Source organism: Symphodus melops (assembly GCF_947650265.1).
Source record: "Symphodus melops genome assembly, chromosome: 8".
Classification (NCBI taxonomy): Eukaryota; Metazoa; Chordata; class Actinopteri; order Labriformes; family Labridae; genus Symphodus; species Symphodus melops.
Window position 1 is genome coordinate 5,343,262 of NC_136698.1, and position 14,277 is coordinate 5,357,538.

At 39.4% G+C, this 14,277-nt stretch overlaps 1 protein-coding gene across 1 annotated transcript in view; it reads right to left on the reverse strand.

Moving 5' to 3' along the window:
- Nucleotides 1–14,277, reverse strand: part of LOC306828095 (glypican-5-like) — a 54,052-nt gene that overhangs the window by 31,408 nt on the left and 8,367 nt on the right. The window contains exons 3-7 of the mRNA XM_079350325.1: nt 11,467–12,014; nt 9,801–9,980; nt 8,336–8,511; nt 8,170–8,229; nt 7,362–7,484 (exon numbers count right to left, since the gene is read on the reverse strand). Coding sequence (XP_079206451.1) covers nt 7,362–7,484; nt 8,170–8,229; nt 8,336–8,511; nt 9,801–9,980; nt 11,467–12,014 — 1,087 coding nt within the window. The remainder of the gene's footprint in view (nt 1–7,361; nt 7,485–8,169; nt 8,230–8,335; nt 8,512–9,800; nt 9,981–11,466; nt 12,015–14,277) is intronic.

Below are 14,277 nucleotides of genomic sequence, written 5' to 3' on the forward strand. Positions count from 1 at the left end.
CAGAGTGGGGCTCTTTTATCACACAACCCTGTTAACAGTTACACTAAGACGTCAAAAACTAAATATCATTACATACAGACAAAAAAAGAAACAAGGAAATCACACTAACATTGCACCAACAATACAGTCGTCACTCCTTTACAAACATCAACAGATATGCAAGCAAGACACCAAGACTGCAACAAGACATTTGTACATGAATGCACATTAAGATTATTGTCTCTTATCAAAGCGAGATTAACATACCTAATTATGAAAAATGCACTCATGAGTATTGTAATTATCTCCAGAAATGGAAGTGCTTAATGGTGGACAATGTGATTAGATAACATCCACATCAGGTGCTGAGAAAAAAACAACTCAACAACATTAATTTCCCTTCATATCAGAGGGTTAGTGTTTCTGTGCAGAAAGCCAGGCGTCATTTTAGATAATACACTTTGACTGATGTTTGATATGCAAAGGCACATTTCTTATTGTTGTCGTTTTAAGGCATTTATATAAAGCAGAATCTCTCAATATTAAAAACCCTTCACAGTGGACATATGTATAGTATATATCTTACCTTTATGGTTTTTATAAGTACCTTGCACTTAGTCAAAGAGGGGGTTTAATTTCACTCTGGGAACTTGAACCAAAAAAGCAACACAGTATAGGATTGTATCGTCTGCATAAAGATGCAGTCGACGATTAAGCATGAAAAAGAAAAGATGTACCTGACAGCCCAGCTCGATGATGTATGACTATTAGAACGGACTGTTTTAAGTTTAGATTAAGCTTTCCTTAATGTCTTGGATTTACAACCTAACCCTAAAATATCCCACTGAAGTCAATATGGCCTTGAACCCTTTGACTTGTAATGAGGACAACATTCATTATAGGTATTTGGTCAGAATATACAAAGTAAAATACTATAGCAGTGCATCATCTGCATATAGCTGTATGTGACAATCAAAAATGAACCATCATTGACATGAAAGCCCAGAGATCAAATTTAAAGTTATTAGGACAGACTGCTCATGTTCAAAATTAGCTTTCCTAACAGTCCTTAGTTCGATTTTAGTTATCCCGTTGGGCTATCTCTAGTTTAACATCCTGAGGAATCAGCAACACAGCATACAAGCATATCGTCTGCATATATGGATATATTTGAAGATCAAAAATACGACAATCGGCATTTATATAACATTCAAATAAATCTACTTAAGTACAACACGAGGTTCTTATTGTCAAAATTATTTGAAATAAACAACTAAACTAAGAACTAAGGATGCACAGCTAGGATTCTCTGTAAAACAGCCTGATGTGAAAAGCCTTGGCAGCAAAGCTTTTTGCTGACATTGATCTCGATTCAGGGATAAGCGACAAGTTGGACGACTTAGAAATTGGACAGTTTTATGAGGGTCACTGCATCTCCACTGCAAGTGCAGAGTAATCACGCATGCCAATCTTAATGTCTAGGAAAGATGCCATGAAAGGGATCAATTATTTATGGGTTGTGGTCTGAGCTGATGAGATTGGAAGTAAGAAAAAATAGTGTGTGTTGTTTCACCCGTTAGCCGCAACATCTACAGCCTAACTTTGATCTGTTGAAAGCTTAAACAATTGTATTCTCAAAATATAAATCAGTGGATTCCTTTGGGAGCATGTTCGTGTACTGCAGTACTTTCTTTGGATCCTGCCAAAAGACGGAGTCAACGGAATTATATTTTGAACATATATTTTGTCCTCCTCTGAGAGCGCCAACCTCCATTTGTGGAGCCTTAACAGCCATCATGTTTTATTAACCTGAAGGTGTAAGGTATGGGTTTGTATTATTTTTGTATAGTATTGGATGGTATGGTAATGAATGCTACAGTATTGTTATGGCATCATTGCCTCCTGGTTCATTTCAATCCATTTTAAATGAACATGTTGAAGCAGACAGACATCGATTTTTTTTAAAGTCCTTTACTTACTCTGTGGTTAATATTTAAAGATACCAAATGGCACCAGATCTGTTGACTCTTTATTGAGTTTGATGATTAAAAATCCAAAGTTAAGCACAAACATAATGTGCAAAATTTACTTGTCTTCAATTATCAGTAAAAGACAGATCTTCAATTTTAGCAATGACTAGGCCCTTCTGCTTTATATTCAAGAGGAGAAAACCGTATCACCACATCTCAACACCTGAAGCATTTCTCAAGTCCAATATCTGCTCCCCCGCTGGCTGCATCAGAAACTGACTGTCAGTGCCATGAAGGAACCATTGGCCAGATTACACAGTGTCAGGATTTCCGGTCTGTCTGACAGACACAGGTGTTAACACTGCAGAGAGTGTGCTGCAGACGGCACAGAGAGGTATGACTGTGAGTGGCACTTAATAAGATCTGGAGAACGACAGACATAAATCACAAGCAGTGCAGTAATGACAGAGCTGCTCATCTGCTGCCCACAGTTAGAGCGTGGTTGATACTGGTAAAACACACACAGGGACCCATTCTTCTCTCATCCCTGCAGCTAACGTTTAAAAGCGTCTGTAGTTACACACCCTCACAAACACACACACACCCACACACACATAGAACATAGCAAAAATGAAATTACCTGAGATAGTGATCTGATCTGATAGAGGTGTCTAATTACTAGAGTCGCAACCTCAATTGTAAATCCAGCAGCATTCTTGTGGAGTCACTTACCTAGCTCTATCACACACACACACACACACACACACACACACACACACACACACACACACACACACACACACACACACACACACACACACACACACACACACACACACACACACACACACACACACACACACACACACACACACACACACACACACACACACACAATAACACATTGTACTGTCACCTGAGGCTCATACCTATAATGACTTGTTCCAGATTTGGAGGTGATATGCTTTCTTTTGGAATGGTTTGAAATAACCACACTTAGTCTTAGTCATCCTTCATCCTTCGTCACCTCCTCCGGAATGTGTTTAGCTGTTTGAACGCCGTTTATCGACTTTGTGACATGAAAGGCTCATTTAAAACAGATATCAATGCTTTGAAAAACACTTCAAAAATGTCGGGTGTGGCAGGCCCTCAGTGCTGGATGCAGAGTGAAACATTGGTACCGAGGATGGTGATAAGTTGCTTCCCTCTACTGGGGAAAGTCTATTATTACAGCACTCAGAGTCTAAATAACAGAGCGAAACATTTTATTAACATTTAAATGTTGTTGTCATACTTCTCCTATACATGACTTTTATGCTACTTTTATTGATGCTAACACTCAAACTACCAAGGCAGTCATTCTGACTGCTTTCAAAATGTTGCAGCAAATCATGAACTCTTACAGTACTTAGTGTTTGATTTATTCAGCAAACCTTAAGTCTGAAGTACATGGTACATAAAATTAAACAAACTGTCGCAAAAAAAATGTCTAAAAATGTTTTGTGCTGTTCTGTAAATGTTTTGTTTGTTTAGTGTTTTTATGCTCTCAGGTGCAAGGGGCAATAAAGGTTTTTATTCATTCATTCAAATGTGTCTGGAAATGTCCTTCTTTATAAAGGTACAAGGGTATTGTCAATGCTGCAATTTTTAAAAAAATATTTTATTAATCCCTGAGGAAAAGTCTGTTTTACACTTTATTTAACCAGGAAGAATAACTCATTGAGATTAAAAATCTGTTTTTCAAGAGTGTCCTGGACTTTTTCTGGACTTATTTAGAGACACACATGCACAAACAGGATCTGTGGACATGCATTAGTGGCGAGATGTCAGAATGGGGCCGCTACACACTGCTACGCAGGGAGTCCACCAGGACAGTCGGGGTCCGGTGGTTTGCTCAAGGGCTCCTTGGCATGTACTCGAGAATTTCCCTGGCACCTCTACAGCTACCAAAACAACTTCAGTAATTTGGTCTGCACTGGGAATTGAACTGTTGACCCTCCAGTTCCCAACCCAAGTCCCTACAGAGTGAGCTCCTGCCGCCCAAATCAGAAATAAAACATATTCCTTTAGTTACATGGATTTTAATTCAACAACGTTTCTGAGAATTATATCTGCAACTTTACATGAAATAGTTAATCTAATTTACCTGACTTTGAATCAGACCCACTGTCCTCTCCCTCAGTGCTCTGTGTGGAGTTCATGTGTGTAGGTGGATATGGTGGATTGGACTGGACTGATTGGAGGAAAAGTCTGCTGCCAACTGGGCTCTGCCATCTAATATACAACCTGGGGTCTTCAGTTTGGGTTGGCAGCTGATGGCGGTGTTTACTTGGGGGTATCCAAACCGTTCAAGTTGTTCAGGGTTACTGTTTTAGGACTGAACAGTAGTAAAGTTGCAGGTTGTGTCATCAGTCTTTTTACAAACTTTTTAGAAATTTCAAAAGTATCTTATTTTTTTTTTGGATTGTTTCTTCTGAGTGCTTCTTGCTGGTGAAAGAAGAAACAAAACTCAAAGCTGCTTTTTAAGATGCACTTGGTTATTTATGTCTTGCTGCCCGTCTTTCTTTTTTCTCACACACTCTCACCAACACAGACATTTGTAAGTGAAGTGGGTCAGAGGGCGGAGGAGATGAATGGAGGTCTGAATAGAAGGATGGAGAGATGAATGGATGGCTGGATTAATGAATGGATGGGTGGATGGATAGATGCGATAGAGAAGAAGATGTAAAGGGGTCAGAGAGGCACAGACGGGCTGAATTCCAACATAGACCAAGTGTAACAGCTACTCTTTAAAACTTCTCCACTAAATACTCTTCAAAGATGATTACAGTCTGAGGATAAGGCAAGACAGGCAATCCATTTAGATAATGAATATTAAAAGACAAATTAAAAAAACGACTTTCCTAGAGCCTTAAAAGTCTGACAACGAGAGCATTACACAAAGACTATTTCTGTTATTACCCTTAATAGTTATAAAAGACAAGGGTACGATGAAAAACCAACCAAATGCTCAGAATTTCATTCCAAAAAACGATGAAACAAACCACAGATTACCAGACAGTTGGCAATTACATTTGTGTTTTTTAAAGGTTGATTTTGGGCCTTTTTGTTTTTATTTAGAGAGAGGACAAAGACATATAGGGAGAGAAAGTGTGGAATGGCATTCGGGGAAAAAAACACAGGTTGGATTTGAACCTGGTCTTCCCATTGGAGGACTAATGCATGTACACCACTAGGATACCATGCCCAAGTTTCCCCTTTATTATCCAGAAATATAAGCTCTACTTGGTCGTTGCTGTAGCTCAATAGCTTTGCAAGATAAAAAAAAGGCTGTTTCTGCAGAGAGCTAATAGTCTAATCATCATTAATGGAAAGACAAAGAAGACATCTGCATCCATCAAAACATTAATTAAATGTTACTGCTACTCACTTTCAACGCATCTTCAATGGTGACTAAGCACTGTGTGTGTGTGTGTGTGTGTGTGTGTGTGTGTGTGTGCGTTTGTTTGTTTGTGTGGGATGTCCTTGCAAGGGAACATGTCCTGTTTCTTGTGGTTAATGGACCGTTAACGGAATAACCGTCCCCATCCCAGCGCCAGGTTCCCCGCTGAGATAGATAGCAGGTATGTGTGTAGGAATGTGTTGTTGTACTGCATCTGTGTGCGCGCCTGTGAAAGTGTGTGTGTGTGTGTGTGTGCCCATTTGTCTTGTTACCAGTTTAAGCTGCCAACATAATCACCATGAGAAAGACTCTGGAAATGAACTCTCTAACCTTCACGGCCCTGTCATTCCTCCCGTCCCGGCATCTTAAGGTGCCACACACATTCTCTAACGCCGCAATTTGTCACCTTTTTACTGGACTGATTCTGACTTTTAAAACAATCACATTCATGTCATGGGAGCACTTGCAAGAGAAGCATCAGCTCCAGAGGTCAGGAAGTTTGATCTTATTTAATCCGACAAAAGGGAGACGTGCTACACAAACATAGGCTGAAAAACACACATGCATGAACAGGACACCTGAAAGAGCTGGCGGATCGGTATCATAAATTTAAGGAATTAGAATTGTTTTAACAAAAGACAATTAAAAGTGAAAATCAGGGACATGTTTAAAGTTAAAACCATTAGCAACTTAGCCAACAGCAACCATTAGCATTTGAACTCATCCAACTGTTTGCCAGGAATATTTAATCTAGGAATGAACACCACTCTATAATCACTTAAAACCTCACCTCTGTGAGCAGCTTCCATTACACGCACACACGCCTTTCCTTTTTTTGTACATAATTGTACCTCATGATTCTGTTGAGCCTTATTCCATGCACTTAAGGAGAAACTTCACAACACATGTCTCTGTCTCTCTCTGATTACCTACTTCTGCAGAGCACGTGTCAGCAGGGTAGAATATAGGCGCAGATTTTCCTCTAGTTTATTGCTCTAACGTGTCGATTTAAAACAGACAAAATGTTGCATTGATAACTTTAATCTGAAAACTGTCACTCAGAACTCAGCCTCCAGGTGATCACTGTGTCTCTGGAGGTACAGCTGGCCTCAGTCATGAGGGGCAAAGGGTGAATGTATGTGGGTATTAAAGGTCTAGACCCAGATATAAAAGAATCCCACTTGTTTTATGTGTTTTTCAAGTGGAAAAAAAACACTGTCCTATATTCATACCAATATAGTAACTATGAGAGGTACATTCTCTGTGTATGACCTATAATCTGGAGAATGACAGTGTGACCTGAGAACAACTTTTGAGCTCTGTCCCGAAGCATAATGATGAAACAAAAAAAGCCGCCATTATAATTAGACATGAGCCTCTCATGGCTACACAGCATATTACATTTCATTAACTGCAAATCAAAGCTGACTCACACCTTTGATGTGCAGTTAAGTTAACAAAAGGAAAGATGTTAGTATCATGCCAGACTCCATTATATCCACTACTGTACACCTATAGTACTGCAGAATATTGTAGCTGGGTTATGGCAGTACATAGAGCAGTGCTGTAAACTACAGCAGCACTCCAGTCATTAAGAGACAAATTAACCACACACCCACTTGGATTTATATTGCCTCCTGAGATCTGCAGAGGGCTAAGATTTTGATCTGTGCTTCGACTTTGGTTTGAGCACAAACCGGTCTCAAGTTTAAAGATATTTTTTCGACATGAAAACTCTTTCTTCAAGCCTCTACTGCAAAAGCACATTAAAAGCAGTATTTTAGATGACACATTTTTTCTGTCTCTCCTAAATTTCAATTATTACATTTTCACCAATGAGCGTGCGTTATGATCTTTTTTTCAAACAGGGCATTATGGGAGCTGTACGCTTGGGGTAAAGTTGTCATCTGGTATAACATACAGTGTCTGAGAAACTGCTCAGCTCTAAGCGTGTAACATAACACACAAACCTCTCTACGACGTCTTGGCCGCTCCAGCATGTGTGCTGCTCAACCTCCATCTCACTCTCACAGAGCATCTCTGGCAGCTCTGAGAAGAACCACTGGTACCTCTGGATCGAGCCCTCAAACTCCCTGAAAGAGAGAGCAGTGCACAGCTGAACGCTCCATTTGTTGTCAATAAGAGCAGGAACAAAGAATCATATTTTTTACATTTGATTCAGTTTAGACTTGCCAGCTCCAGTTCCTTCTGACAGACTCGGATAAAGTCCCCGAAAGCAACATGGGGAAGTGAACAAGCTCATAGCACTTTTCATAATGACTTCATGATGCAATAAAGGTTGTTATTTGATCAGTTGTCAAATCTTAGGTTTAATTTTTTTAAATGTTTTTTTAGGGAATGATTATGTCTCTTAGGAGGACAATATTTAAAAAAACATTTATTTGTTGTTTTACATTTCTGTTTTTGCACAACCTTTCATCGGAAAGAACATTAAAGGTAATTTAATCAGTTGAAATGATTGAATTTGAATGAATTGGAAGCAGATGACTTTTAAACAATTCCACTTTTGATCAAGTTATCAAATTAAGATATTTCTGTTTCTCTGGCACAAAAGGGGGAAAATAAGTTCAACAACAAAAGCTTAAATCTTGTCTCAAAGTTGAATTATTGTGTATAACTCATTCAAAATCCAATTAAAGCTAAAGTTCCCAGATTTGTTTATTTTTTTTGTAAAACACACAGTCATAGTTCAAGTGAAAGAAGAAGAACAACTTTAGGGATGACCATTTAAAGTCCAGGTGATGGAGAGGGATTCACCTCGATAGCTTCTTCAGGCTGCGACTCTTGTCTCCTTTGGAGCCTTTGAGGACAAATGACCTGGTGGGACAGGAAAGGAAAGGTCTGTCTATTCCCAGGTTTTAATTCAACCCTTGAGGCTTAAATCAAACTTTGACAAAAACTCAGATGTATGATTAGAACTCACCTACGGGACTGCTCCTGCCGACGTCGCTGAGCCCCCACTGAGGGAGTCGATGTGACATGCGACCTCTCTGTGGTCACGGATGTCGCGGGGCTCTCAGAGGTTGTAACACGTGGGGTGGTGGAGCTTGCACTTGGCATCATGGGAGCTGCTGCCTGGGGTCCACACACCTTCTCCACCTGAAGGGGACACAGTTTACAGGATGGTGCTTATGGGATGATTAATGATGTAGATACTTTTTGAGATGGCAACAATAAAAAGGTTTTAATTTGTGGATTCTAGATTGGATTTGTTTATAATGATATAAATGATATATTGTTGTTTTGTGTTTTTGACTGGCTAAAGTTTTTAGCCATCTAATCATAAGTGAGTGTGACTTTACTGCTCGTTGTGAAATACAGTTTTTTAGCTAATTCATTTCCTCCAGAAACACAAATATGTGGTCATAATGTTTTTACTACATCACAAAGTATCTGTTTCATACAAGTTAAGCTCAACAATCTTCCAAAGAAGCTCAGACAAACTGCAGCATTTCAATTTCCACTTGAAGTGCTATCATGTACCGTAGGATTAAGGCCGAGGCAATTAGATTTTCTGATTTATTCCCTCCCATACTCCGTCCCAAGGTTGCTAATAAAAAAAACATTCTTAAATTATCCTTTAACTTTGAATGCTTCTCATAGCACATAAGCACTATCAATGGATTAGGAGTCAGCCTTTAATGATGTGTCGAATGAATAAGAAGCTTGATCAAAAATCCCATGAAGTGGTATTTCCTTATTAGCCACAATTAGCGGAGCAATTATGCTTGTGTGTGTTTGTTTACCTCTTAGGAATCTACTCTACTAAGTCCACAATGTTCTCTCAAAGTTGGATGGCTACTCTATTCCTTCCTCCAACAGTGTGTGCATGCATGCATGCGTTTGTGTGTCGTCTGTTTGTCCAGAGATTAGCCACAGAAACTTTCTCATCACTCAGAACCAAGCTGCATTCTGGGTATCCGTTGTCCCGCCAACCACAGCCTTTGTCTGGCACTGGATCTGTATTCACACTCACATACACACTCCCACAAACACACACACAGACACACACATACACAGACACAGACAGAGGGGAACCCCAGATTCGCTGAAGAATGAGGCTGTTTTTAGCCCATCTAGGTACAAGGCTTTTTGTGAGGAGGATCCAACTGCCAGGCTGAAAGAAAAACCCACGGCCCTTCCTCTCTCTGTGTGGCCAAAATTCAAATGACTTTATTATTTGGACATATGAGTACGGACGGTTTGAAATCTGTTTCCTTTTTTTTCTCTATTTAACAAAGGAACATAACTAGGGGAGCATTTATTTAAGGGGCCTTTTCTGAGAAGACTTGCTCTTTCCATCCTGAATCTAAAATGAGTGTTGTACAACAGATATCATGCCTCTTAAAAAAAACCCTCCCCTTTTTCCCATCATCCCCTTTGCTTACCGTGGCTGTGATGCGTGGTCCATGCAGCTGAGCGAGCAAGATAGCATCATTCACATGATTCCTCACTGCTAACAGGGCTAGCTCCATGTTGCTGTTGCTGCTGGTTGCTAAAGTAGCTGATAACCGTTGAAGCAGCACAACCAGACTCCCCCAGGGGGCGCCAAGCTCTGATACACCCACCTTAAAAGTGAGTATAGACAGAAAAATGGAAATTGAGAAATGGAAAAAGGGGGGGGGACTTTTATCATTAACGTTTTTTACAATCAAGGTAATTGACCTATATTTTCAGCACACATCACAATTCAAAATCAATCCTAAAGTGACAAATGCACTTTTAGACCTTGCTTTAGTGATTAAAACAAATGGATGAATGGCACAAATTGAGATGAATGAAGGTTTCATCTCAGTCATGACCCCTAGAGATCAATTAGTATTTCCTGATTTTGACATAATTGCCAAGATCACATTTCCATAAAGTGAGCTGCCTTCTGTCACAGAGAGGCTGTTCCTTCTTGTCTGTGTGCCTCTCTTTTACTTGCAGGACGATGTGTTTTTCTCCACTGAGGAGCATAGAAGACGATGGTGGTTGATTTTCCATAAGAATTTAAATGCTTCAAAGGAAGTCTTAAGAGGGTTGTACTGTGCTATCTTTCAGTTTTGTGCTTGAAAAAAAAAGCCCCTTCCGATCGTTGATGATAATAAAGCAGTCCAGCAAATTATGAAGCGGGCCAGGGAGACGCACGGAAGACACTGCCAATTCTCCTGGCAGCACTCAAGTCTGTGTCTGTCTAAGTCTTAATGTTGGACTGGTTGTGAATGGCTGATAACTACTTTTATACTTGCCTCTCTAGACACAAAGGGAGACAAATAATCCCTGTGCGTCTATATACAATACAAACACTCACTGAAAGAAAAAAACACAACCGGGCGGCTAATTTATTTAATTGTAAATCTGAATCTAAAATAATTCACTCTAAAAATGGCAGGAGGTTCAAGGAATAAATAATTTTGTGAAAAATGCTTTTTTTTCATAGCTGTTTCAACATTTCTACCCTTGTACAAATACAATGGAACCTGGTGAAATGTTAAGTTGCTGATCATGTATAGTTTACCACCATGAAGAGTTTGGTATTTTGACCTAACCTAACTTGATTTTAGTGGGCCAAAAAGTGACAATACATGGACGTCCTACTTACACCGAGTGAATTCAGCCCCTGCAGGCCATTACTAAGAAATCATGTTAAACCCACTTTTGCATTGTTTTTTTTTTACTTTAACCAAGATGTTACTCCTATTTATTTCATAGAATCTATGAGTTAATCCAAAGTGAGGAACTTTTGTTTCCCCCTTGTGGCAGTGAGAGTCACTGTCAGTGTTTATTTCAGACGGATGGCTTCTTTCAGTGCTCTCAAACAAGGTAACCCTTCACCAATCATCATTTATAATTAGCCTTGTAGTTACATTTCTTTACCAAAATCCTTCCTTTGAATTTCCTTTTTATCAGGTGGATCCTTATCGTGTTTTGCGCACATTTAAGGTTGTTTTTTTTTGCCATAGGCCTTCTTGTAGTTGCTTCTCTTTCTTAACAATTCAGTTACAAGATCATTATAATGAAAACATTAACAGAAATTTAAAGGATACAAAAATAGTTTATGCTAACACTCACCAGACATCCCCTCATAATGTTGACACAAAGTCCGGTGCAGGGCCGTATCAGTGTCAGTCCTCTGCAGTGGGAACAGTACTGCATCCTCACTAAGCCCCGCCCACACTCTCTTGATAACGTCGCCTTCTCGGTTGCGTTCACAACCTCTCCCGCCAACTTCAACAGTCGGCGAAGTGCTCGACCAGCCCCAAGTGCACGAGACAAGCTACTGACTAGAAGGTGGGGATGTGGTCCGAATGGGCTGACATCTTGCCTTGTCATCCTCAGGCAGTCGTCGTGATTAGTGGAGAGGGGGGAATAGGACTGGGGCGACATGCGTCCAATGCCAGGGTTAAGCAAACGGCGATAGACCAGTGGGAAAAGATCATTGTAGAATCGACGCACAGTGCTCTCCAATGAGGAGTTGGAGTCTCCAGAAAGGTGGCGTTTGATGCCGCTGAACAGATGATGCACAAGGGGGCGACAGTCGGATGCCAGAGCGGAGTAGGCGCTGTCGAACAGAGTGCTAGTCAAGTTCGATGTGAAGGACACGAGTGAATCAAAGGTCTCTGAAACAAGAGGAGAGACAGAGAGACACACATTTTATGGTACAATGTGGACAAGTGAACACGATAATTAATCATGACCATAACGTAAAGCAAAAGTAACGTTGCTAATGCTATACCTGTTAATTCTTCAATAGGAACAGTTTGTGTAGCATTAAAATCTTGGGCTAATGTGAATTCTACATTCTACATCAAAACCAGAAAACCCAATCGTGTCAACAGTTAATCTCCTAAATTCAAAAACAGTAGCTTACATAGCAGTAAATAATATGCCGGTACTGTCACGTTAGCCATTGTTAGCAAAATGTCTGCTATCTATCATAATTTTTTCCCCCAAGATTGACCCTTTTTGCAACGTTTGCCTTTCGTTAGTCGATAAGACGGTGGACCACGTATGGAACCAGGGAGATATTTAGGGAAATGAAATTCAGGAAGGTAGCCAAGGATCGGAGTCAAACCAAGTCCGAGGATTATAGCCTTTAATAAATGGGGCACATGACCTAAACGCTTGGTCAATTGGCACCCTTTCTATAAAATTGTGTTGTATTTCTTTTTAATTTAAACTAAAAATTAATTCCACAAAAACAAGTATTTTCTTGTTAAAAAAAAGCCTTGGATACAGGAAAACCGGAGTGTACAAAAGCAGAGCTGCTAACGTTAGTTTAGTATATATAGGTAAAAAATCTTAAAATCCTTGACCAGACATCGATATATCATAGCGTAATTACTATTTTTTTTTTTTTGAGTTATAAGTATTATACATGAAGTTTCCATTAGAAGTTCTGTTTTTCAGTGATGGTCTGATGATGGTCTGAACTGCAATACTGTACAGAGCTGTAAAAAAACACAAACAATACGAGGACTTTTTCTTCATTTGCTTATCTTTAAGAAAGCCCCTACATGTTTTTAAATATTGTAAGACATCATCATGGTAATACCTAACCAGATAAAGGATGTTATATAAATATCATACTGATGTGTTATTTCATTTAGCAGGTCACTCCAATTCTAAATGGGGATTAAACAGATATAGATTTTGTTCCACATGAGAAGGGGTGTTTCCATACATGTCTATATATTAATTTTACTTGTTCAAGTGTCACTAACCTTGGACTGACTTTATCCTGATGGTCGGAGCCAAAATAGCAACAACTTAATTCACCCCTGAGCTCATTTTCACTGCCCTGTCATCTACAGTCAGGTGATAATGAGAGGCCCGATCTCACGATGCTCTGTCTTTCCTACATCTGACACGGGCTAATAAAGTGGACAGCACTATTAACAGAGGCTGTGTGACGGACAGTGTGTATCTTTGTTTGAAGCTTGCCAAGTAAAAAGAGTGACGTCAATGTGATGGCATCCTGACACACAAATACACTTAGACACACACACTTGCACACAATAAGAGTATAAGAGAATGAGAGAGAGAGAGAGAGAAGTCTTTTTATCTGTGACTTTCACTTTGTCATTCAGTCATTCTGAATGCATGTGTGTATCTAACCAGACCTGTATGGCACCGTCAAATTTACCACCACTTGACTCAGGAAATCAATACATGAATTTAAATCACTGAAACATGCACAGGCCTTTCATTTCTATGCTTCTAATTATTATTCAGTAAGAGTGTGTGAAGGGTGTATATGTTCTTTTATCTGCCAAATATATTTCATTAAAGCCTTATCACAGTGTTTTTATGCCACTTTTAGTGTGATTAATTTGATCCCATGTCAGTCTGAGACATAGTCGGAGACAGTAGTTAAATACTCTGGGAGTTTAGTTTCTCAGGCACTTTAAGTATCTGGTTTGGAATTTATTGAAGATAGATGGATGGATAGATGGATAAACGGATGAATGGATGGATGGATAAACAGATGGAGGACGGATTATGGATGGGTGGATGGATCAGTGGATGGACGGTTGAATGGATTGGCAGATGGATAGATATATTATACATATTAATATATATTATTGATCCTGAAGGAAATTTGGCCATTCCAGAAGAAGTTCCTAAGATACATGACATAAAACATCAAAAGAATATTGAAAGTAAACCTAACATGTAAAACAATAAAAAAATAGACCTCTTTCAAAAATATAAACTAACCCAAAGCAAAATATAAATAAATAGTCAAACTTTACACAAATTATAATTATACCTGTTTGACAGCGCTATTAACCTTGCTAGGCACATCAGCGTTTGAATGGAGGTAGTGCAAATATAACATGACTTCATACAATCTGTAAGGTGAAAATGTGCTTATGTAAT